At 47.2% G+C, this 24,481-nt stretch overlaps 1 protein-coding gene across 2 annotated transcripts in view; it reads left to right on the forward strand.

Annotated features, from left to right (window-relative positions):
- PNPLA7 (patatin like phospholipase domain containing 7) overlaps positions 1-24,481 on the forward strand; it is an 88,004-nt gene that overhangs the window by 30,981 nt on the left and 32,542 nt on the right. For both annotated transcript variants that reach the window (XM_060757436.2, XM_060757437.2), the window contains exons 19-22: positions 200-313; positions 12,333-12,393; positions 15,182-15,331; positions 23,011-23,074. In XM_060757436.2, coding sequence (XP_060613419.2) covers positions 200-313; positions 12,333-12,393; positions 15,182-15,331; positions 23,011-23,074 — 389 coding nt within the window. The remainder of the gene's footprint in view (positions 1-199; positions 314-12,332; positions 12,394-15,181; positions 15,332-23,010; positions 23,075-24,481) is intronic.

Below are 24,481 nucleotides of genomic sequence, written 5' to 3' on the forward strand. Positions count from 1 at the left end.
AGTGTGGTGGAGGCTCCTTCTTTGGAGGCCTTGAAACAGGCTGGATGGCCATCTGTCGGGGGGTGCTTTAAATGCAATTTTCCTGCTTCGTGACAGAATGGGGTTGGGCTGGATGGTCCATGAGGTCTCTTCCAACTCTGTGATTCTCTGATGGCGGCTTCTCAGCAGTGTTTCTTCTTCCTTCTTCCCTCTCTCTCAGGTTGAAGCTTTGACTCATCAGCCTAGAGCCACGTCGGTACATGCCGTCCGCGATTCAGAGCTGGCCAAGCTTCCCGAAGGAGCGTTGACCTCCATCAAGCGCAAGTTCCCACAGGTAAAGAGGAGACATGATATCCGAATTGTTTTGTTTTTAAATACCGGTAGTATATATACCTGGCATTGCCTAGTAGTTGGAAAAAGGCCCGGCCCACTTGCTTTCTCCCTTCTCCAGCTCTGAGAGGCCCTACCTCACAATCTCTCCATAATAACTCTCTTTCGGCAAGCTGTCTTTGTGGCTCTTTCCTTCTTCCTCTGCTTCCCTCATATAGCTTCACCCCCTCTCCTTTCTTCCTTTGTTCCCTTGCTGTCCCTCATGCACCTTCCTTCCCTTTCTTTCTTTCTTTCTTTCTTTCTTTCTTTCTTTCTTTCTTTCTTTTCTTCTTCCTTCTTTCCCTTCCTTCCTTCCCTCCTTCCTTCCTTCTTTCCTTCTTTCCTTCCTGTTTCCCTTCTTTCCTTTCCTTTCCTTTCCTTCCTTCTTTTCTCTTCCTCCTTTCTTCTTCCCTTCTTTTCCTCTCTCCCCTTCCTTCCTTCCTTCCTTCCTTCCTTCCCTCCTTCCTTCCTTCTTTCCTTCCTTCTTTCCTTCCTGTTTTCCTTCTTACCTTTCCTTTCCTTTCCTTTCCTTTCCTTTCCTTCTTTCCTTTCCTTTCCTTTCCTTTCCTTTCCTTTCCTTTCCTTCTTTCCTTTCCGTTCCTTCCCTTCCTTCTTTTCTCTTCCTTCTTCCTTTTTCCCTTCTTTTCCTCTCTCCCCTTTCTTCCTTCATCCCTTCTGTCTCTTTCATTCCTCCCCTCGTACCTTTCTCTTTTTTCTTTTCCCTCTCTTTCTCTCTGTCAACAGAGACCTCACAACCTCTGAGGATGCCTGCCATAGATGTACGTAAAACGTCAGGAGAGAATGCTTCTTTAACATAGCCATACAGCCCAGAAAACATACAGCAACCCAATAATTATGTATATATGTGTTATATATAACAAAGGTAAAGGTATCCCCGACATTAAGTCTAGTCATACCCGACTCTGGGGGTTGGTGCTCTAAGCCGAAGAGCCGGCATTGTCTATAGACACCTCCAAGGTCATATGGCCAGCATGACTGCATGGAGCACCGTTACCTTCCCGCTGAAGCAGTACCTATTGATCTACTCACATTTGCATGTTTTTGAACTGCTAGGTTGGCAGGAGCTGGGGCTAACAGCGGGAGCTCACCCTGCTGCCTGGATTCGAACCACTAACCTTTTGGTTAGCAAGTTCAGCAGCTCAGCGGTTTAACTCGCTGTGCCACTAGAGGCTCCTATATGCATTTATACACACACACATACACTTATGCACGTATATGGATATAGCAATAAAGAAGAATGGCAATGTGGGCCTGTACAATACCCTTCAAAAATCAGGCATCTTCATATGTGTTGACCTCACCCATCATCCCCAACCAGAGGATGATAGAGCTATATCTGAGACCAGAGTGAAGAGAGGGGTCCCAGGAAGACAGTTCCTTCTTGTCTCCTGTGTTATGCTAATAATATTATATAATGTAATACAATACAATGCTAATAATAATACTAATAATATGGTATTATAATTATATATTTTACTAGCTGTCCCCTGCCACATGTTGCTGTGGCCCAGTCTGTGTATATGTGTTTTGTGTGTGTGTGTATATGTGTGGTTCTGCGCATGCGTTGTAATGTATTTTTTTATTTTTTGGCTTTTAAAGTCTCTTCTGCTGTGTTTTTCTGAGTGGTGGTCACTCGTTGGCCTGATAGGTGTATTGTATTCAAATTTGGTGCCAATTTGCCCAGTGGTTTTTGAGTTATGCTAATCCCACAAACGAACATTACATTTTTATTTATATAGATTTTATATGTAATACTAGCTGTCCCCTGCCACATGTTGCTGTGGCCCACATGGGGGTTCTGTGTGGGAGGTTTTGTCCAGTTCTATTGTTGGTGGGGTTCAGAATGCTCTGTGATTGTAGGTGAATTATAAATCCCAGCAACTACAACTCCCAAATGTCAAGATTCTTTTTTCCCCAAACTCCACCAGTGTTCACATTTGGGCATATTGAGTATTCATGTAGAGTTTGGTCCAGATCCATCATTGTTTGAGTCCACAGTGATCTCTGGATGTAGGTGAACTACAACTCCAAAACCAAAGGACACTGCCCACGAAACTCTTCCTGTATTTTCTGTTGGTCATGGGAGAGCTGTGTGCCAAGTTTGGTTCAATTCCATCGTTGGTGGAATTCAGAATGCTCTTTGATTGTAGGTGAACTATAAATCCCAGCAACTGCAACTCCCAAATGACAAAAATCAGTTTTTTTGAGTGAAGGACATACATATGTGTGTGTGTAGTGTGTGTGTATGTGTGTGTGTATATATATATATGTGTGTAATGTTAGTTTGTGGGATTAACAGAACTCAAAAACCACTGGACAAATTGACACCAAATTTGGACACAAGACACCTAACAACTCAATGTATGTCCTTCACTCGAAAAAATTGATTTTGTCATTTGGGAGTTGTAGTTGCTGGAATTTATAGTTCACCTACAATCAAAGAGCACTGAAAGAGCACAAAGAGAATTGAACCAAACTTGGCACACAGTTCTCCCATGACCAACAGAAAATACTGGAAGGGTTTGGTGGGCAGTGTCCTTTGGTTTTGGAGTTGTAGTTCACCTACATCCAGAGATCACTGTGCACTCAGACAATGATGGATCTGGACCAAACTCTACACGGATACTTAATATGCCCAAATGTGAACACTGGTGGAGTTTGGGAAAAATAGAATCTTGACATTTGGGAGTTGTAGTTGCTGGGATGTATAGTTCACCTACAATCAGAGAGCATTCTGAACCCCACCAATGATAGAATTGGGCCAAACCTCCCACACAGAACCCCCATGTGCGCCACAGCAACGCGTGGCAGGGGACAGCTAGTGTATCTCTCTCTCTCTCTCTCTCTCTCTCTCTCTTGCAAGCCGCTCTGAGTCCTCTTTGGGGTGAGAAGGGCAGCATAATAATGCCATATATATATATATATAATCCAACCTGCTTGGAGAAGACTTAAGAGAGACTGCTTCTTTTGCCTGCGAATTGCCCACTTTCTGGCTATTTGATGCCATTTTCCCCCTTCCGATCGAACCTCCGACGATTATTAACTTGGAACCCCGCGTGTGTGTTTTGAAGCCTCTTCGGCTCCTCTATATTTAGACGGAAGCTCCATCTGTGTATTCCTGTTGTTGTCTTCGTATGGAAATGGAGCCACAGAACGAGATCTTCGTTCGATTCCGCGTCATCCCCGCCTACCCGGCATTTAATAGACGGGGGAACCGTTCTCCTCCCACCTTCATAATCTTAGATTGTGAGAAAGGCACGTGAATTTGGCAAGAACCTTTGATGTGTCAGTTGTGACCTTTGTATGCTGACAAGTGTTCAGCTACGGAGGCGGCAGAAGAGCAAGAGAGAGAGAGGTTGGGGTGGCTGGAAACTCTTGTGTTTTTTAAGAGTCCCTTCAAGCAATCGGGGTTCTGTGTGGGAAGTTTGGCCCAATTTCGTCATTGGTGGAATTCAGAATGTTCTTTGATTGTAGGTGAACTATAAATCCCAGCAACTACAACTCCCAAATGTCAAGGTCTGTTTACCTCAAGCTCCACCAGTGTTCACATTTGGGCATATTGAGTATTCATGCCAAGTTTGGTCCAGATCTATCATTGTTAGAGTCCACTGTGCTTTTTGGATGTAGGTGAACTACAACTCCAAAACTCAAGGTCAATGTCCACCAAACCCTTCCAGTATTTTCTGTTGGTCATGGGAGTTTTGTGTTCCAAGATTGGGTCAATTCCAACATTAGTGGAGTTTAGAATGCCCTTTGATTGTAGGTGAACTATAAATCCCAGCAACTACAACTCCCAAATGACATAATCAATACCTCCCCATGCTAAAACAGTGGATGTGGCTCTTAATGAGACATGCTCCATTATCACGGAGTGTCCACACCCTATACCACTGGAGAAATTACACTGTTTAGCCGGTATTGCACCACCTGACATCCGCCGGGAAGTAGCAGCCAATAGTGAAAGGATCAAGGCAGTGACATCTCCAGCTCATCTCCTGTTTGGGTATCAGCCAGCACGTCAACAACTTAAATCAAGAAATAGTTTTCTAAGATCTACAGAGACACTTGGTGGAACACCCCAGCAAGCGAGAGTCCAAAAGTGGCAGGCTCAAACCCAGAACCTCAATCAATGGCTGATACCAAATGAGAGACTCCTCCCTGGGCACACAGAAAACTGGGCAACTTGGAAGGTGCTGAACAGACTGCGCTCCGGCACCACGAGATGCAGAGCCAATCTTAAGAAATGGGGCCACAAAGTGGAATCCACGACATGCGAGTGTGGAGAAGGGCAAACTACAGGCCACCTGCTGCAATGCAACCTGAGCCCTGCCACATGCACCATGGAGGACCTTCTTATAGTAACACCAGAGGCACTCCAAGTGGCCAGATACTGGTGAAAGGACATTTAATCAACTACCAAACTTGCAAATTTTGTGCTTTGTCTGTTTGTTTGTTTGTTTTGTTCTGTTCGAAATGTAATACAATTGTCTGGTTGCCCCTGACACGATAAAAAAAAAATCTCGGGTGCTTCACTGCCTAAGAAATTCATGGAGTTTCCATAAGTCAACTAGGTATCTCATTTTGGAACCTAAGCTGGGTCAACTCTAGTCGGTACCTGGAAAGGAAACTGCCAATGAATACTATGTGCCATTAGTCCTATTTTGGAGGAAGGGACTGGCCAAACCGCCTCCAAAATTTGGATTTTTCCGACCCGCCGGGTTAGGAAAAACCTCAAACTTCCCAGAAGGGGCGACTCAAAATTCATGGCCAACAGGACACCAAGGAACATTTTGGAGGAAGCCACCTCTGCCTCAGAAAACCCTATAGAGGTGACTGAGTGGCACATACACAAACACAGCTCCTGGCTTTGCCCTTTCGGCCATGAACACAGCAAGAGGCGGACATATATGTGGGTTTGCAGCTCACCACCCGAAGCTGCGCTCCTTCACATGACGGCTCCCTCCCAAGCCACTTGGGGCGAGCCGGCGCACGGATGCAGCGGGATGCGTGAGTCACTCCACCGCTGCCATAGCAACGCACAAGGAACATCATTTCGGATGTGCGCGCGAGGCACGCGGCACGCGATTTCCTTGGGAGGCTTGAAGCACGCTGAGCGCTCCTCCCGGGAGGAAAAAAAAGCCACACAGTCCTTTTGTTCTACACATAGAGAAAAGGGAAAAAAGAGGAATGTTTCTATACCTATTCTTTGGCGATGCCAATAAATAGAGGCTTGCATTCAACTCGAGCTCTTTGGATGTTGCCAAAGAGGAACCTATTGAAGTAAAGAGCTGCTTCGGAAGAGTTGGAGGGCTTTAAAGTCACCTAAAAAGAGATACGTAGATCTGGGACTCTTTTTGTATTGTGTCTCCATTATAGGAATGGAAAGGCTTACCAAACGTATGATAGGAACTCCATAAGTGCTGTGCCCCTCCACCTTTGTTGTGTTGAGTTTTAAAGAATGGAATTTCTTTCTTTGAGAAACTGCAAGTCACTCCTGGTGTGAAAGAATTGGCCGTCTGCAAGGACGTTGCCTAGGGGACACCTGAATGATGATTTTACCATCCTTGCGGGAGGCTTCTCTCATGTCCCCACATTTCAGTGGGCATTGACCTTGAGTTTGGGAGTTGTAGTTCACCTACATCCAGTGGACTCAACAGTTATGTATCTGGACCAAACTTGGCACGAATACTCAATATGCCCAAATGTGAACACTGGGTGGAGTTTGGGGGAAAATAGACCTTGACATTTGGGGGTTGTAGTTGCTTGGATTTATAGTTCACCTCCAATCAAAGAGCATTCTGAACCCCACCAATGATAGAACTGGGCCAAACCTCCCACACAGAACCCCCATGTGCGCCACAGCAATGCATGGCAGAGGACGGCTAGTGTATGTATGTGTGTGTGTGTGTGTGTGTGTGTGTGTATATGATAGAATTGAACCAAAGTTGGCACACAGAATTCCCATGGCCAACAGAAAATACTGGAAGGGTCTGGTGGGCATTGACCTTGGGTTTTGGAGTTGTAGTTCACCTACATCCAGAGAGCACTGTGGACTCAAACAATGATGGATTTGGACCAAACATGACACGAATATTCAGTATGGAGAGAAAGTGGCCAGATGGTCAAGCTGGGTTTAGGAAAGGCAGAGGAACGAGAGACCAAAGTGCCAATATCCGGATGCTGGAGAATGGAGAAAGGCAGGGAGTTTCAGAAAAAACATCTATTTCTGTTTTATTGACTATTCTAAAGCCTTTGACTGTGTGGATCATCATAAATGGTGGCAAGTTCTTGGTGGGATGGGCATACCAAGCCACCTTGTCTCTCTCCTGAGGAATCTGTATAAGGACCAGGTAGCAACAGTAAGAACTGATCATGGAACAACAGACTGGTTCAAGATTGGGAAAGGCGTACGGCAGGGTTGTCTACTCTCCCCCTACCTATTCAACTTGTATGCAGAACACATCATGCGATGTGCAGAGCTTGAGGAATGCAAGGCTGGGGTGAAAATTGCTGGAAGAAACATTAACAACCTTAGATATGCAGATGATATCACTTTGATGTCCGAAAGTGAGGAGCTGAGGAGCCTTCGAATCAAGGTGAAAGAAGAAAGCGCAAATGCTGGGTTGCAGATAAACATTAAAAAAACCAAGATTGTGGCAACAAGACTGATTGACAACTGGGAAATAGAGGGAGAAAACGTGGAGGCCGTGACAGACTTTGTATTTCTAGGTGCAAAGATTACTGCAGATGCAGACTGCCGCCAGGAAATCAGGAGATGCTTACTTCTTGGGAGGAGAGCAAGGACCAATCTCAATAAAATAGGATGTGGACAAGATGCTTGGAGGAATGAGGCCCACCACGTCCATCCTAGACCCCTGCCCATCCTGGCTTCTAAGGGAGGCCAGAGGGGGATTGGCTGAGTGGGTAACAGTGGTGGTGAATGCCTCCCTTCGGGAAGGTAAGATTCCAGCGAGCCTAAAACAGGCTATTATAAAGCCGCTGTTGAAGAAACCATCACTGGACCCCACTAAATTGGACAACTTTCGGCCTGTTTCCAATCTCCCCTTTTTGGGCAAAGTCATGGAAAGCGTGGTGGCCTCACAACTCCAGGTATTCTTGAGAGACACGGATTATCTGGATCCGGCACAGTCTGGTTTCAGACCGGGACATGGTACCGAGACGGTCTTGGTCGCCTTAGTGGATGATCTGCGCCGGGAGCTAGACAGGGGGAGTGTGTCCCTGTTGGTGCTCCTGGACCTCTCAGCGGCCTTCGATACCGTCGACCACGGTATCCTTCTGGGGCGCCTTGCGGAAATGGGCCTTGGGGGCATTGCTTTGCAGTGGCTCCAGTCATTCCTGGAGGGCCGCACCCAGAAGGTGTTATTGGGGGACTCCTGTTCTACACCACAACCTTTGACTTGTGGGGTTCCACAGGGTTCCATACTGTCCCCCATGCTGTTTAATATCTACATGAAGCCGCTGGGTGAGATCATCCGGAGTTTCGGGGTGCGGTGTCATCTGTATGCAGATGATGTCCAACTCTGTCACTCCTTCCCACCTGCTACTAAGGAGGCTGTCGAGGTCCTGAACCGGTGCCTGGCCGCTGTAACGGTCTGGATGAGGGCGAACAAACTGAAATTAAATCCAGACAAGACAGAGGTACTCCTGGTCAGTCGCAAGGCCGAACGGGGTATAGGGTTACAGCCTGTGCTGGATGGGGTCGCACTCCCCTTGAAGGCGCAGGTTCGCAGCTTGGGTGTGACCCTGGACTCATCGTTGAGCCTGGATCCCCAGGTGTCAGCGGTGACCAGGGGAGCATTTGCACAGCTCAGGCTCGTGCGCCAGCTGCGCCCGTATCTCGGGAAGTCTGGCTTGGCCACGGTGGTACACGCTCTGGTCACATCCCGCCTTGACTACTGCAACGCTCTCTACGTGGGGCTGCCCTTGAAGACGGCCCGGAAGCTTCAGCTGGTTCAGCGCGCGGCAGCCATGTTACTAACTGGAGCGGGTGGCAGGGAGCATACAACGCCCTTGTTGTCCCAGCTCCATTGGCTGCCGATTTGCTACCGGACCCAATTTAAGGTGCTGGTTTTGGCCTACAAAGCCCTAAATGGTTCCGGCCCAAAATACCTTTCGGACCGCATCTTGGCCTACGAGCCCACGAGGACCTTGAGATCGTCTGGGGAGGCCCTTCTCTCAATCCTGCCTGCCTCACAGGCACGTTTGGCGGGGACGAGGGAGAGGGCCTTCTCGGTGGTGGCCCCCCGGCTGTGGAACACTCTCCCTGCAGACATCAGACAGGCGCCCTCCCTCATGTCCTTCCGAAAAAGCCTCAAGACATGGCTGTTCGAGAAGGCATTTAATTAAGTGCTATAACAATGTGGTAAAATGACTGGAATGGAACAAGGAATATGAGATTGGTTATGATTCCACTATGAGACGAAGCGGATTTTTAGTGTAGTTTTGTAATTGTTATGTAGATTATATGTTGTTGTAATTGCCTTTTTGTAAATTGTCTTTTATATGTGTGTACACTGCCATGAGTCGCCCTAAAGGGCTGAGAATGGCGGTTAATAAATGCATCAAATAAATAAATAAATAAATAAGAGTAGAGACATCACACTGGCAATGAAGATCCGCATAGTCAAAGCAATGGTATTCCCCATAGTCACCTATGGATGTGAGAGCTGGACCATAGGGAAGTCTGAGCGAAGGAAAAGAGATGTGTTCTGTTGCGCACTGGGCCTGTGACAGCTGTCTTTTCTATAGGACGTATACTTTAAGCCCAGCGGGAAGCCAGGGGCGCCTCAAAGAGAGGTTCTCAGGGATTTTTCTGAAGTGATGGTCTTTAGAGTCCTTAATGATACAACAAAGTCTTTATTATGGAACAAACAACAAATCTTCAATGGTTCAAACAACACTTCAAGGCTTTCTTAGTCTAGTCCTCAATGGGCTGGTGTTGTTGTTGTTCATTCGTTCAGTCGTCTCCGACTCTTCGTGACCTCATGGACCAGCCCACGGCAGAGCTCCCTGTCGGCCGTCACCACCCCCAGCTCCTTCAAGGTCAGTCCAGTCGCTTCAAGGATGCCATCCATCCATCTTGCCCTTGGTCGGCCCCTCTTCCTTTTGCCTTCCACTTTCCCCAGCATCATTCCCTTCTCCAGGCTTTCCTGTCTCCTCATGATGTGGCCAAAAGACTTCCACTTTGTCTCTAGTATCCTTCCCTCCAATGAGCATTGGGCTTTATTTCCTGGAGGATGGACTGGTTGGATCTTCTTGCGAGAAGATCCAATGGGCTGGTACCTGACTTTAATTAACTGAACCTTCTCTGTAGAAAAAACCTTTTTAACCTCTCCCAGGCTGTTTACTATCTATGCCACCTCGGTGTGGGTCCTACTACCGATTCCAAATGCGTCTGGGTATCGAGTAGACCTACCAGCAGAGGCTTGAAGTTCGGTGGATCTGTAGTGCTGTCTTCCCTCAGAGAATTCTTTGAAACTTCAGGGCTGTTTTCCCTCTGATTGCTGTGAGGCTGGGAGGCTGTGAGCTCTCAGCCAGAGCCTTGGGACCTTTTCCCTGGAATTTCCTTTTCCCTGGATAGTCTTGAGAAAAGAAGCTTTTCTACTAGAAGAGCTGGTCTACGTCCTATAGTCTAGCTTCCTTGTGTGAGACTGATCAAAAAATGGCTCCTTTCCCTCCCAGAGCCCTGAACAAGGGGTGGAACCAAAGCTTAATTATGATGGACAGGAGGCCTGCCCTATAACTGCAAACAGATAACAGAAAGAAAATAAAGTTGGAGCTCCTGGTACAGCCGTACCAGCACAAGATGCTTTTGAACTGTGGCGCTGGAGGAAAGTTCTGAGAGTGCCTTGGACCGCCAGAAGATCCAACCAGTCTATGCTTCAGGAAATAAAGCCTGAGGAAAGGAGAGTAGAGCCAAAATGAAGTACTTTGGCCACATCATGAGAAGAAAGGAAAGCTTAGAGAAGACAATGATGCTAGGGAAAATGGAAGGAAAAAGGAAGAGGGGCTGACCAAGGGCAAGGTGGATGGATGGCATCCTTGAAGTGTCTGGATTGACCTTGAAGGAGCTGGGGGTGGTGACGGCCAACAAGGAGCTCTGGCATGGGCTGGTCCATGAGGTCACGAAGTGTCGGAACCGACTGAATGAATGAACAACAACAACAACAAGCAGTTTAGCTAGTTTCTTCCTCTGAAATGGAGCCTTCTTTACTTAGTGTTCGTTGATGGTCCTCCAGTGAAGAACTAACCAGGGTTGTCCTTAGAGATCAGATAGGATTTGGTGCCTTCCAAGTTGTTGTTGACATATAGTGACCCTCAAGCATTTCTTAGAATTTTCTTAGGGCGGGACAATTCAGAAGTGATTTAGCTTGTCAAACACCAACCCGAGAGTTGATTTTATATAGACAACAACATGATGAGTCTTTGGACACATGCACTGAGGATAAGACCATGCAAAGATGACTTTAGTTGAGTCAGACGGTGGCTCTGTCCTTGCCTAGCGTCCTTTTATTGGAATCGTCTCCTTGCCGGGAATCCTCTTAACCAGAATGTGTGGGATCAAACCTGGCGCGTTCTCCGTGTGAAGCACACACTATGCCACCGAGCGAAGGCTCTGTGTGTGCGTTTCACATGCGCCCACCTTTTATTGCTGTCATACCTGAAGTGGGTGCTAGACGGAGCTTGGGAAGCCAGGAATTGCTTTTGGGAATCTTACTCTGTCTAGGAGGGGGGGGGGGGGGAGTTTGGAGCCTTTGAAAAAGGAACTTTTTATAGATCCAATAAGCAGCAGATGTCACTTAAAGCGACGTCAAACTGCATTTGTTTTATAGTGCAGATTTTTGGTAGTTTCAAGAGCAACTTGAGAAAGTGCAAGTTGCTTCTGATGTTCATCTACAGTGCAGATGAACCCATAGTTGTTGTTATTGCTGTTATTGTTGTCATTGCGCTTCCAGTGGCGCTGTGGGTTAAACCGCCTAGCTGCTGAACTTGCCTACCGAAAGAGCAGTGGTTCGAATCTGGGGAGTGGGCTGAGCTCCCGCTGTTAGCCCCAGCTTCTGCCGACCTAGCAGACCCAGGTTCATCTGCACTGTAGGTGAACATCAGAAGCAACTTGCAGTTTCTCAAGTTGCTCCTGAAACGACAAAAAAAAATCTGGCGCAGTAGGTTAAACCGCTTAGCTGCTGAACTTGCTGACCGAAAGATCGGTGGTTCGAATCTGGGGAGTGGGCTGAGCTCCCGCTGTTAGCCCCAGCTTCTGCCGACCTAGCAGACCCAGGTTCATCTGCACTGTAGATGAGCATCAGAAGCAACTTGCAGTTTCTCAAGTTGCTCCTGAAACGACAAAAAAAAAATCTAGCGCAGTGGGTTAAACTGCCTAGCTGCTGAACTTGCTGACCGAAAGATTGGTGGTTCGAATCTGGGGAGCGGGGTGAGCTCCTGCTGTTAGCCCCAGCTTCTGCCGACCTTGCAGACCCAGTATCATCTGCACTGTAGATGAACATCAGAAGCAACTTGCAGTTTCTCAAGTTGCTCATGAAAGACCCAAAAAAAATATCTGCACTATGACATGCAGATGTGACATGCAAATGTGAGTAGATCAATCGGTAGTGCTCCATGCAGTTATGCTGGCCACATGACCTTGGAGGTGTCTAAGGACAACACCAGCTCTTCAGTTTAGAAATGGAGATGAGCACCATCCACCAGAGTTGGGCATGACTAGACTTAATGTCAAAGGGAAAACCTTTAGAATAATAGAGTTGGAAGAGACCACATGGGCCATCTAGTCCAACCCTTTGCCATGCAAAAAAAGCACAATCATCAGTCTTGGCAGGACTCTGGAGCGGTTTTTTTGTGAGGGGGGAGATCCCTTTTTAATCTTGGGTTAAGAAGCTTCATTATCATCGCTCTGGATCTTTATTACGCTTTGTTTTTCTTGCCAGGTTGTGACTCGGCTGATCCATTTGCTGGGCGAGAAGATCCTTGGCAGCCTTCAGCAAGGAGGTAGGACGTTCCATTCTTGGACGCATTCTTTCCCTTTTATCCTCGTCTGTTCCAACGGGCCAAATTGTATCTCAGGCGAAGCCGCAGAACCGTCGGTTTGCTCCAAAGCGATTAAATGGAGTGCGTCTGTTTTGGATGGAGTGCTCTCCGCTTTGGCCGAAAGGCTTCCTCCGCAGCCCTCTCCCCAATGCCCTTGCCCATAGCAAGCCAGGCTTTCATTGTCTCGAAACCTGTTCTGAAGCAAAGCGGGCCGCGATCCCTAATATTTGGCCAAACCGTATGCTCACTCGCCTCCAAACACATCAGAATGGAGAGAGAGAGAGAGGCCAGGACTTTCTAACTGGGCAGACTTGGGGGTCGCATGCCCGGTGATGGAAGGAAGGAAGAGAAGGAGAAAGGAAAGAGAGAAGGAAGGAATTACGAAAGGGAGGAAGGGAAGGAGGGAGGGAGGACGAAACGGAGGAAGGGAAGGAGAAAGGAAAGAGAGAAGGAAGGAATTACGAAAGGGAGGAAGGGAAGGATGGACGAAGAAAGAAGGAAAGGGGGAAGGAGGGAGGAAAGGGGAAGGAAAGATGAATCCGTTCAATCTTCTCTCGCTCCCGCCTCCGCCACAAGCGTGTCTTGTGGAGACGAGGGAGAGGGCCTTCTCAGTGGTGGCCCCTCGGCTCTGCAACTCGTTCCCCAGGGTGATTAGGCAAGTACTCACCCTGGCAGCCTTTAAAAGCTTGTCTGAGTCGCATGCCGCCCTGAGTTGTCATTGGGCTGATATGGGCGGGATTGAAATAATGTAAATCTATGTATATAATAAAAGTCAAAACTTGTATGCGGAGGACAAAAGTGTGGCGGGAGGAGTATGTGCCAGCGTTCTGATTGGCTGCCGCTGTGCCGCTATTTGCATATGGTCTCTGATTGGCCAGCTTCAATAGGAGCCCCTGGTGGAGAAAAGGGTTCATGACAGAAACGGGGACATGAGAAGGAAATTTGCATATGGTCTCTGATTGGCCAGCCTCAATTCCAAGATTCCGAGATGAAAAAGAGAGGAAAGGAAAAGGCCAGAGGGGGCTGAGTCAGAAAATTACCAATACAGACCACACTTCGCACACAGAGCCTGCAAGACCGACTCGACATCCTACTGCAACCATGGATGATGGGACTTGTAGTACCATCACTCACATTCTGAGACCACTGTTAACCTCTTCCAATGACTGATCAGGACCAAACTTGGCACATAGACCTCTCATGACCCACCTTATGTCCTGGTGTGGTTTGGGCGGGGATGGACCATGGATTATGGGACTTGCAGTACCTTTGCTCAATTCCTGAGACCACTGCAACCCTCATCCAATTACCGATAAAGACCAAACTTGGCACACTGAGTCTCCATGATGCACTCTACATCCTGGTGCAGTTTGGAGGAGGATGCACCATGGACGATGGGACTTGCAATACCTGCACTCCCTTCCTAAGACCATTACAACTGCCAACAATGATGGATCAGGACCACAATTTACACAGAGAGTCCGCATGACCCACTCTACATCCTGGTGCGGTTAGGAAAAAAATGTCAATGGATGATGGGACTTGCGGTCACTTCACTCACTTCCTGAGACCACTGACTGATCAAGACCAAATTTGGCACACAGAGTCCCCATGACCCACTCTACATCCTGGTGCACTTTCGAGGAGGACAGACCATGGATGATGGGACTTCATGTACCTCCATTCCCCAAGACTGCTGCAACCCTCACCTAATGTCCGATCAAAACCAAACTTGGCACACAGAGCCCCCATGACCCACTCTACATCCTGTTGCAGTTTTGGAGGAGGGCGGACAATGGATGATGTGACTTCCAGTACCTTCACTCACATTCTGATACCTCTGCAAACCTCATGCAATGACTGATCAAGACCAAACTTGGCACATAGACCTCTCATGACCCACTTTACGTCCTGGTGTCATTTGGAAAAAATGGAGATGGATGATGGGTCTTGCAGTAACCTCACTCACTTTCTGAGACCTCTGAGACCCTCGCCAATGACTAATCAAGACCAAACTTGGCACACGGAGCCCCAATGACCCACTCTACACCCTGGTGCAGTTTGGAGGACAGACCATGGATGATGGGACTTCAAGTACCTCCACTCCCTTCCCAAGATTGCTGCAACCCTCATCTAATGACCGATCAAGACCAAACTTGGCACACACACCCCCCATGACCCACCCTACATCCCGGTTCTGTTTGAAGGATGGACGATGGATGATGGGACTTGCAGTACGTTCACTCACTTCCTGAAACCATAGCGACACTCATTCAAAAACCAATAAAGACCAAACTTGGAACATAGAGCCCCCATGGCCAACTCAACATTCTGGTGAGGTTTGGGGGAGTACAGACTATGGATGATGGGACCTCAAGTACCTCCACTCACTTCCCAAGACCTCTGCAACACTCATCTAATGACCGATCAAGTCCAAACTTGGCACACAAAACCCCCATGACCAACTCTCCATCCTGGAGCAGTTTGGAGGGGGATGGACCACAGATAATGGGACTCACAGTAACTTCACTAACTTCCTGAGACAACTGTGAGTCATATAAATAACTGATAAAGACCAACCTTGATACACAATTCCTTTCTCAAATAACCCGGGCAGCGCCGGGTCCCCAAGCTAGTAAATAATAAAGTAAATTTTCCGGTGTGCTTTTATTATTTTTATTTTATTATTTTTATTACTTATTTATTTAAAACTTTTAATGGGAACAATGCCTCGCTTTCTTTGCAACAGCTCACCCACTTGGGTTGCACACGCCGAGCAGCAAATGGGACGCCAGCAACCCAGCCAGCAACCTCTCCACCGTGGCCATCATGCCCGTTTCGGAAGACGTGCCTTTGGCCACTTTCACCTTGGAGCTCAAGCACGCCCTCTGCGCGATTGGTAAGCACTCTGTGAGGGATATGAGTGGAAGGGGAAGAACACAGGCATGGCTGGAGCCTTTGAACGCAAAGCAAGATTGCTGCCTCAAATGGGAAACTTGAGCCAGGTTTCAAAATGCTCTCTGTTCTGCTCTCACCTGGTTGCTTGTTGACTTACGGCGATCCTGCCATGTCATTGTATGCGGCCTTCCAGATGCTGGTCTGCCCCTGTGTTTCCCATCGTGGTCAACTGTGAATCGCACATATGGTTATTCCTATGCCTGCGCAGAGTAGCTTTGGAACCTTCTAGCAAATTGTCCACATGCTTGTCCACATGCTTGTGGATTTCAATGGCTTCTCTGTGTAGCCTGACATGGTGGTTGTGAGAGTGGTCCAGCATTTCTGTGTTCTCAAATAAAATGCTGTGTCCAGGTTGGTTCATCAGGTGCAATGCTATGGCTGACCTCTCTGGTTGAAGGAGTCTGCAGTGCCATTCATGTCCCTTGATTCGCGTGTTGGGCAATGCTGCTGCGTTTGGTGGTCCCTATGTAGACTTGTCCACAGCTGCATGGTACACTGTTGACTCCTGCAGAAGCGAGAGGATCCCTCTTGTCTTTTGCTGAACGGAGCATTTGTTGGATTTTCTTGGTGGGTCTGTAGATAGTTTGTATGTTGTGTTTCCTCATCAGCTTCCCTATGCGGTCAGTGGTTCCCTTGATGTATGGCAAGAACACTTTTTCTCTACACAGAGAAGCCATTGAGGTACACAAGCATGTGGACAATTTCAACAGGAAGGAGGAAACCATGGAAATGAACAAAATCTGGCTACCAGTATTTAAAAAAACTCTAAAATTACAACAACAGAGAGGAAACAAACAAGGACATCTAATCACCTCTCAACAAAAGATTGCTCCAGGCACTGTCAGGCCATTATATGCTAATCAAGGTGGTCAGTTGAAACATTCACACCTAGCTCCAGCAGACAAGAGTCCTTTGTCCCACCCTGGTCATTCCACAGATATATAAACCCTTTTTCCTAGTTCCAACAGACCTCACTACATCTGAGGATGCTTGCCATAGCTGCAGGCGAAATGTCAGGAGAGAATGCCTCTAGAACATGGCCATATAGCCCGAAAAAACTTACAACAACCCATGCTCCTTGATTGTAGGTAAACTATAAATCCCAGCAACTACAACTCCCAAATGACAATATCATTTTTTTGAGTGAAGGACATACATTGGGTTGTTAGTTATATGCTGTCTAAATTTGGTGTCAATTCGTCCAGTGTTTTTAGAGTTATGTTAATCCCGCAAACGAACATTACATTTTTATTTATATAGATATATCTCGTTGACTTTTCTGTAAGCACATTTTTGTCAGAAGCCACCATAGTCATGGCATAAGTAAATGCAACATAGCCATAATGTGACCTTATGAAGTGGGGCCAATGGCCAGGATCCAATGATGATGATGCAGTGCAATATGTCCTGTGTGTCCCACATTGTATTTTCCTGCATGGCAAGGGGTTCTATTGGATGGGCCTTGTGGTCTCTTCCAACTCTACAATTCTAATAACCATATCATCACCATCCTCCAATTAATTAGGAATGGCCCATCTTTTGCACACAATGCAAAGGTCTCGTGGCAGAGCAAAGAAGCCAACAGCTCTCGCTGAAGGATTTCCAGCCAAAGGCCCAAATATATATTTTAAAAGGCTTCAAAGGGGAAGGATTTAACCTTGCTGCTCTCGCTCCCTATCTTTCTGCTTCTGGATGTAAGCTGTGAAACGCAATGAGAGAAAGAGAGAGCAATGGGAACCGTCTCAGCAACCGACCCCAACCGCACCGTGTAGGTGCTTTCGTCTCGCAGCCTTTCAAGGACGTGGAAGGCTTCCACCTTTCCCTGCCTCCCCTTCGCCCACACCACACTTCAGTCCGCACTGGGATGAGTCACCGCAACGACAGAGAACGGAGGCATGTGCCGCTCACACGCTTGGCTTGCCGTGTGCCATTGCTCTTGAGGCTCATTAGGAGGAAGCCCTCGGCTCTCAGCTTTGCCGGGAAGTTCAGATCCCCATCTTAATATATTCATAAATGGAAAAAGAGTGGTCAATGGAAAGGTGACCGCTCTAGGGGATTTCTTGCCCAAAGAAGAGCTTTATTTCCCCCCACCCCTTTTAAAATTATGCAAGATCTATAATAATAATAATAATAATAATAATAATAATAATAATAATAATAGGCAAGTGTCTCCACTGTTGCCGACAACAGAAGAGATTTTAAATGCTCTGTTTTCCGATTCAGTATGATTAAATCTCTTCTCTAATAATGACACTGTATTTGAAACAGATGGTGGGGACACTGTAGAACAAATGTAATGTGACATCACTTAATTGTCATGGCGTGGGACAATGGGAGTTGTAGTTTTGTAAGTCCTTTATACTCCTCTGTCAGTGTTGGGTGACCATCTGTCGGGATGGCTTGATTGTGTATTTCTGGCAGAAGCAGGTTGGACTGGATGGCCCTTGGGTGTCCCTTTCAGCTCTGTACTTCGATGATGTTTCAGGGTGGAAACGTTGAAGATGTAATTAGTAGTGATGGAGTGTCCATCTTTGGAGGCTTTGAAACAGAGGCTGGATGGTCATCTGTCAGAAGGGCTTAGATTTTGTATTCCTTCATTAATGGGGTTGGACTGGATGGCCCTTGAGTGTCCCTTTCAACTCTCTGCTTTGATGTTTCAAGATAGAAGCATTGGAAGATGCAATGGGTGGTGATGGAGTCTCCATCTTTGGAAGCTTTGAAACAGAGGCTGAATGGTCGTCTGTCGGGAGAGCTTAGATTGTGTATTCCACCATTAATAGGGTTGGACTGGATGACCTTTGAGTGTCCCTTTCAACTCTATGTTTCAGTGGCGTTTCAAGATGGCAACATTGAAGTTGCAATGGGTGGTGATGGAGTCTCCATCTTTGGAGGCTTTGAAACAGAGGCTGAATGGCCATCTGTTGGGAGGGCTTAGATTGTATATTCCTCCATTAATGGGGTTGGACTGGATGGCCCTTGGGTGTCCCTTTCAGCTCTATGCTTTGATGATGTTTCAAGATGGAAGCATTGGAAGACACAATGGGTGGTGATGGAGTCTCCATCTTTGGAGGCTTTGAAAGAGAGGCTAAATGGCCATCTGTCGGAAGGGCTTAGATTGCGTATTCCTCCATTAATGAGGTTGGATGGGATGGCCCTTGAGTGTCCCTTTCAACTCTATGCTTCGATGGTGTTTCAAGATGGAAAAGTTGAAGATGCAATGGGTGGTGATGGTACCTTCTGGTTGACCATGGAGAGGAAACAGGTTGCTGGGATTGGACAGAGTTTTTGGTCTCATCCAAAGTCAGAGAGCATATTTTATTTTGGGACTGTATCACACTGAAATCCCCTATCCGTAAGCTCTTCCATTTGGGAATCATAGTCTGACTCAAGAGGTCTCTTCCCACATTCATGTCACATCCAGGCTATGTGTCTCCCTAAGCCAATGCTCCATCGGTCCACATCTGTGCCGCGAAATAAGTCTGGGCCTTGCGGGCTTGTACAAACTCCACTTCTGACTCATGCCTCCCTCCTCGGAGAGACGTCATCTGACTCTGACAACAGGCCCTTCTGCACACATCGCTGCCTGTAACACAAAACTCGGGGAGACAAACGCAAAGCCACACCAGTCCATTAGACAAAGCCGCTTTTCCTCAAAGCTCGGCAGCGTGGCTCGCAGCCGTTTGACAAGCACCAGCGGGGGACTGCCGGTTCTTTGTGGCCGCAGAGGACACAAAACGGGAACGGTCAAAAGGCCAGGGACTGCAGCACAACGCGGCCTTCTAGCAGATAGCCATATGAGAAGGAAAAGGGAAAATCGAGTTGTGCTGGAGGGAGAGATGGAGGACTGGGGTTGGTGCTCATCTCCATTTCTAAGCCGAAGAGCTGGCGTTGTCCGTAGACACCTCCAAGGTCATGTGTCCACTGGCATGACTGCATGGAGCACCATTAGGAATTGAGATGAGCACCAACCCCCAGTCGTGTCCAACTTTAGGGTTGGTGCTCATCTCCATTTCTAAGCCAAAGAGCCGGCTTTGTCCATAGACACCTCCAAGGTCATGTGGCCACTGGCATGACTGCATGGAGCACCATCAGAAATTGAGATGAGCACCAACCTCCAGTCATGTCCGACTTTGGGGTTGGTGCTCATCTCCATTTCTAAGCCAAAGAGCTGGCATTGTCCATAGACACCTCCAAGGTCATGTGGCCACTGACATGACTGCATGGAGCACCATTAGAAATTGAGATGAGCACCAACCCCCAGTCGTGTCCAACTTTGGGGTTGGTGCTCATCTCCATTTCTAAGCCAAAGACACCTCCAAGGTCATGTGGCCACTGGCATGACTGCATGGAGCACCATCAGAAATTGAGATGACCACCAATCCCCAGCCGTGTCTGACTCTGGGGTTGGTGCTCATCTCCATTTCTAAGCCAAAGAGCCGGCATTGTCCATAGACACCTCCAAGGTCATGTGGCCACTGACATGACTGCATGGAGCACCATTAGAAATTGAGATGAGCACCAACCCCTAGTCATGTCCAACTCTGGGGTTGGTGCTCAATTCCATTTCTAAGCCAGAGAGCCAGCGTTGTCCATAGACAACTCCAAGGTCATGTGGCTGGCATGACTGCATGGAGTGCCATTAGAAATGGCTTAGAAATGGAGATGACCACCAATCCCCAGCCGTGTCTGACTCTGGAGTTGGTGCTCATCTCCATTTCTAAGCCAAAGAGCCAGCGTTGTCCATAGACACCTCCAGGGTCATGTGGCTGGCATGACTGCAAGGAGCGCCATTAGAAATGGCTTAGAAATTGAGATGACCACCAATCCCCAGCCGTGTCTGACTCGGGTTGGTGCTCATCTCCATTTCTAAGCCAAAGAGCCGGCATTGTCCATAGACACCTCCAAGGTCATGTGGCCACTGGCATGACTGCATGGAGAGCCTTACCTTCCCGCTATCGCAGTACCTATTGATCTACTCAAATTTGAATGTTTTTGAACTCCTTGGTTGGCAGAAGATGGGGCTGACAGCGGGAGCTCATGCCCCTTCCTGGATTTGAACCTGCAACCTTTTGGTCAACAAGTTCAGCAGCTCAGCGGTTTAAGCCACTGCACCACTGGGGGATCCTCCGCTGGGAAGTAGGAGCCAATAATGAAAGGACCAAGGCAGTGAAATCTCCAGCCCATCCTCTGTTTGGATATCAGCCAGCATGCCAACACCTTAAATCAACAACAAACAAACAACAACAATGTTATTATGGTCCATAGACCCATCAGTAAAGCCAACAGTCATTATAAATTCTCCCATCTCAAGAGAGGTCCATTGTACAAAATACACCTACAGTTTTCTAAGATCTACAGGAACACCTCAGCAAGCGAGAGTCCAAAAGTGGCAGGCAAACACCCAGAACCTGGATGAGAAGTTCCCTCCTGGGCACACAGAAGGCGCTGAACAGACTGCGCTCTGGCACCACAAGATGCAGAGCCAACCTGAAGAAATGAGGCTACTAAGTGGAGTCCACAACATGCGAGTGCGGAGAAGGGCAAACCACAGAGCATTGACTACAATGCAGCCTGAGCCCAGCCACATGCACAACGAAGGACCTTTTTACAGCGACACCAGAGGCACTCCAAGTGGCCAGCTACAGGTCAAAGGGCATTTAGTATCATGCCAAGTTTTTAAACTTTGTGTTTTTAAATACATTGCAACTGCACTCTTGGTTTGCTTTTGATACGATAAATAAAAATAAATAAATAACCCAGTCCTGGCAGGGTTTTGCTAGAGCGCAGGCACTTCTGTCAATATTGCCCGTGACATTTTCCCCTCCTCTGGCGTGACATTCATTGTTTGCTTTCCCTCTCTTTCCCCTTTCTCTCTGTATGCTTCCCCCATAATTCGATGTGCCGTTCTTTTGGAGGGAGAACTTGGGCTCTTTGGTGGCATTTTTAGCCGCAAATAAAAACAAGGGCCAAGGGCCAGCAAAGCCGCTTTGCGCATAAACAAAAGCTGTTTCTTCCCATGCCGAGAGAGCTGCGAATGTTCAAAAGGAAAAGGAAAATACATCTCAAAAGCCGCAAAGGACCACAAGCCAAGGGCAATGCTTCTTACATCTGTTGCAACTTTATGGGGGCGAGCAAAGAAGCCAGGCTTGGAAATAGCCGCTTGCCTGGGGTGAGTTCGAATTGTCTCCAGGCAACCAGCATAAAGGGGAATGGATGTAAATTGGCAGAGGTGTTTTCCCCCTCTTTTTATTTTGTGTGCTGCAAAAGTATACGTGAATACTGGAATCATAACAATTTTTGCAAAGTGCATACAGAGAAAAGAACTCTTAAATCTGCATTGTCAAAGGCTTTCGTGGCTGGAATCACTGGGTTGCTGTGAGTTTTCCGGGCTGTATGGCCATGTCCCAGAAGCACTCTCTCCTGACTTTTCACCTGCATCTATGCCTGCCATATATTTGTGGGAGCCTGTCTGTGTAAGTGGACACCCCAGCCATATACACACCTACATATTTTCACATTTGTTATGTGTATAGATTATTCTATGATTCGTGAGCTTCTCTATAATATGTATCATTGATATTTTGGTAACCACCTTTTTGTCAAAAGCCACCATAGTAGTGGCACAAATAAATGCAACATAGGCTGGATGGCCATCTGTCAGGGGTGCTTTGATTGTGCTTTTCCTGCATGGCAGGGGGTTGGACTAAATGACCCATGTGGTCTCTTGCAACTCTATTATTATTATTATTATTATTATTATTATTATTATTATGACTGGATGGCCATCTGTCAGGGGTGCTCTGATTGTGCTTTTCCAGCATGGCAGGGAGTTGGACTAGATGACCCATGTGGTCTCTTCCAACTCTATTATCAGTATTATTATTGACTGGATGGCCATCTGTCAGGGGTGCTTTGATTGTGTTTTTCCTGCATGGCAGGGTGTTGGACTAGATGGCCCATGTGGTCTCTTGCAACTCTATTATCATTATTATTATTATTATTATTATTATGACTGTATGGCCATCTGACAGGAGTGCTTTGATTGTGCTTTTCCTGCATGGAAGGGGTTGGACTAGATGGCCCATGTGGTCTCTTCCAACTCTATTATCATTATTATTATTATTATTATTATTATTATTATTATGTCTGGATGGCCATCTGTCAGGAGTGCTTTGATGGTGCTTTTCCTGCATGGCAGGGGGTTGGACTAGATGGCCCATGTGGTCTCTTCCAACTCTATTATCATTATTATTATTATGACTGGATGGCCATCTGTCAGGAGTGCTTTGATTGTGCTTTTCCTACATGTCAGGGGATTGGACTAGATGGCCCATGTGATCTCCTGCAACTCTATTATCATTATCATTATTATTATTATGACTGGATGGCCATCTGACGGGAGTGCTTTGATTGTGCTTTTCTTGCATGGCAGGGGGTTGGACTAGATGGCCCATGTGGTCCTCTCCAACTCTTATTATTCTGTGATTTTTAGACACAGGGTTATTCCAAGTGAGGTCTGACCAAAGCAGAACAGAGTGAGACTGTGATTTCCCTTGATCTGGACACTATTGTTGGTGGAAGTATGGACATCCTCCCTTAGTCATGATCTTTTTCTTCTAGGCCCTACTCTGCTGCTCACCAGCGACAACATCAAACAGCAACTTGGCTCAGCAGCTTTGGACAGGTAGGTAAGGCAACCCGTGCCCTTTGGGGACACCTGTTGAAGAAGCCTCTAACCCAGGCATGGTCGAACTTTGGCTCTCCCTCCCAAGTGTTTTGGACTTCAACTCCCATAATTCCTAACAGCCAATGTGGCGTTTGGAACAACTTGTTGACATCTACAAGCAAGGTGTTGACAGTGGCTTCAAAAGATGGGAGAAGTGTGTGTCCCGAGGTGGCACCCATGGAGAGAAGGAGTCAGAACTGGGCTAAGTTGCTCTCCATCCACAGGAAGTGGGTCAGGGGACATCTTTCATGAACACCCCTCATATATTTATGCACTTCTACATATACATATGCACATACTTGCCAATAAAGTGAGCAAAAATATTTTTAAAAGCCCTTGAAACCTTCATTTCCCGTAGGCTCGTCAAGCCCCTGAAATACTCGGCAAGCTGTCAGATTAATTAGCCCCGCTTTTGAATGAGTGGATATATTTTCTGAAAAGTTGTCATGTGGCGTCTGATGAACGGCTGGGAGCCTTACATCCGGTTCTCAGCAGAAACCCTGGAGAAAGGGATAGGCAGAGGAAGCTGGTGGGGGAACCCAAAGTGGAAGCGGCCACTCCACTTTGGGCACAAAACAAAGTCATGGCATTTTTTCCAAGGCTTTTTACAGGGTTGTTGAACGATGTTGAACGATGCCTTTGGGAATATATTTTGGAGCTACGCTTTTTTGTCTCTCGGGGACCTCGCACACTCAGGAACAGATCCCCATACTGTGCATGTGATACATTTTGCCCTAAGTCAAAGCATGTATGTATGTTTATCTGTCTGAATCACAAAGGCTGTTGTTAGGTGTTAGGAACTGGAGAAGGGAGAAAGTAGCCCTTCTCGAAGCTGGAGAACGTAAACCCTCTCAAAACTGGCGAAGGGAGAACCTATACCCCCTCAAAGCTGAAGAAGAGGGAAAGTAGACCTTCTCAGAGCTGGAGAAGGAAGAATGTAGACTCTCTCAAAGCTGGAGAAGGGAGAAAGTAGACCCTCTCAAAGCTGGAGAATGTAGACCCTCTTAAAGCTGGAAAAGGGAGAATCTATACCCTCTCAAAGCTGGAGAAGGGAGAAAGTAGCCCTTCTCAAATCTGGAGAACTTAGACCCTCTTAAAACTGGAAAAGGGAGAATCTATACCCTCTCAAAACTGGCGAAGGGAGAAAGTAGCCCTTCTCAAAGCTGGAGAACGTAGACCCTCTCAAAACTGGAAAAGGTAGAATCTATACCCTCTCAAAGCTGGAGAAGGTAGAAAGTAGACCCTCTCAAAACTGGCAAAGGGAGAAAGTAGCCCTTCTCAAAGCTGGAGAACGTAGACCCTCTTAAAACTTGAAAAGGGAGAACCTATACCCTCTCAAAGCTGGAGAAGGGAGAAAGTAGACCC

Source organism: Anolis sagrei, chromosome 11 (assembly GCF_037176765.1).
Source record: "Anolis sagrei isolate rAnoSag1 chromosome 11, rAnoSag1.mat, whole genome shotgun sequence".
Lineage (NCBI taxonomy): Eukaryota > Metazoa > Chordata > Lepidosauria > Squamata > Dactyloidae > Anolis > Anolis sagrei.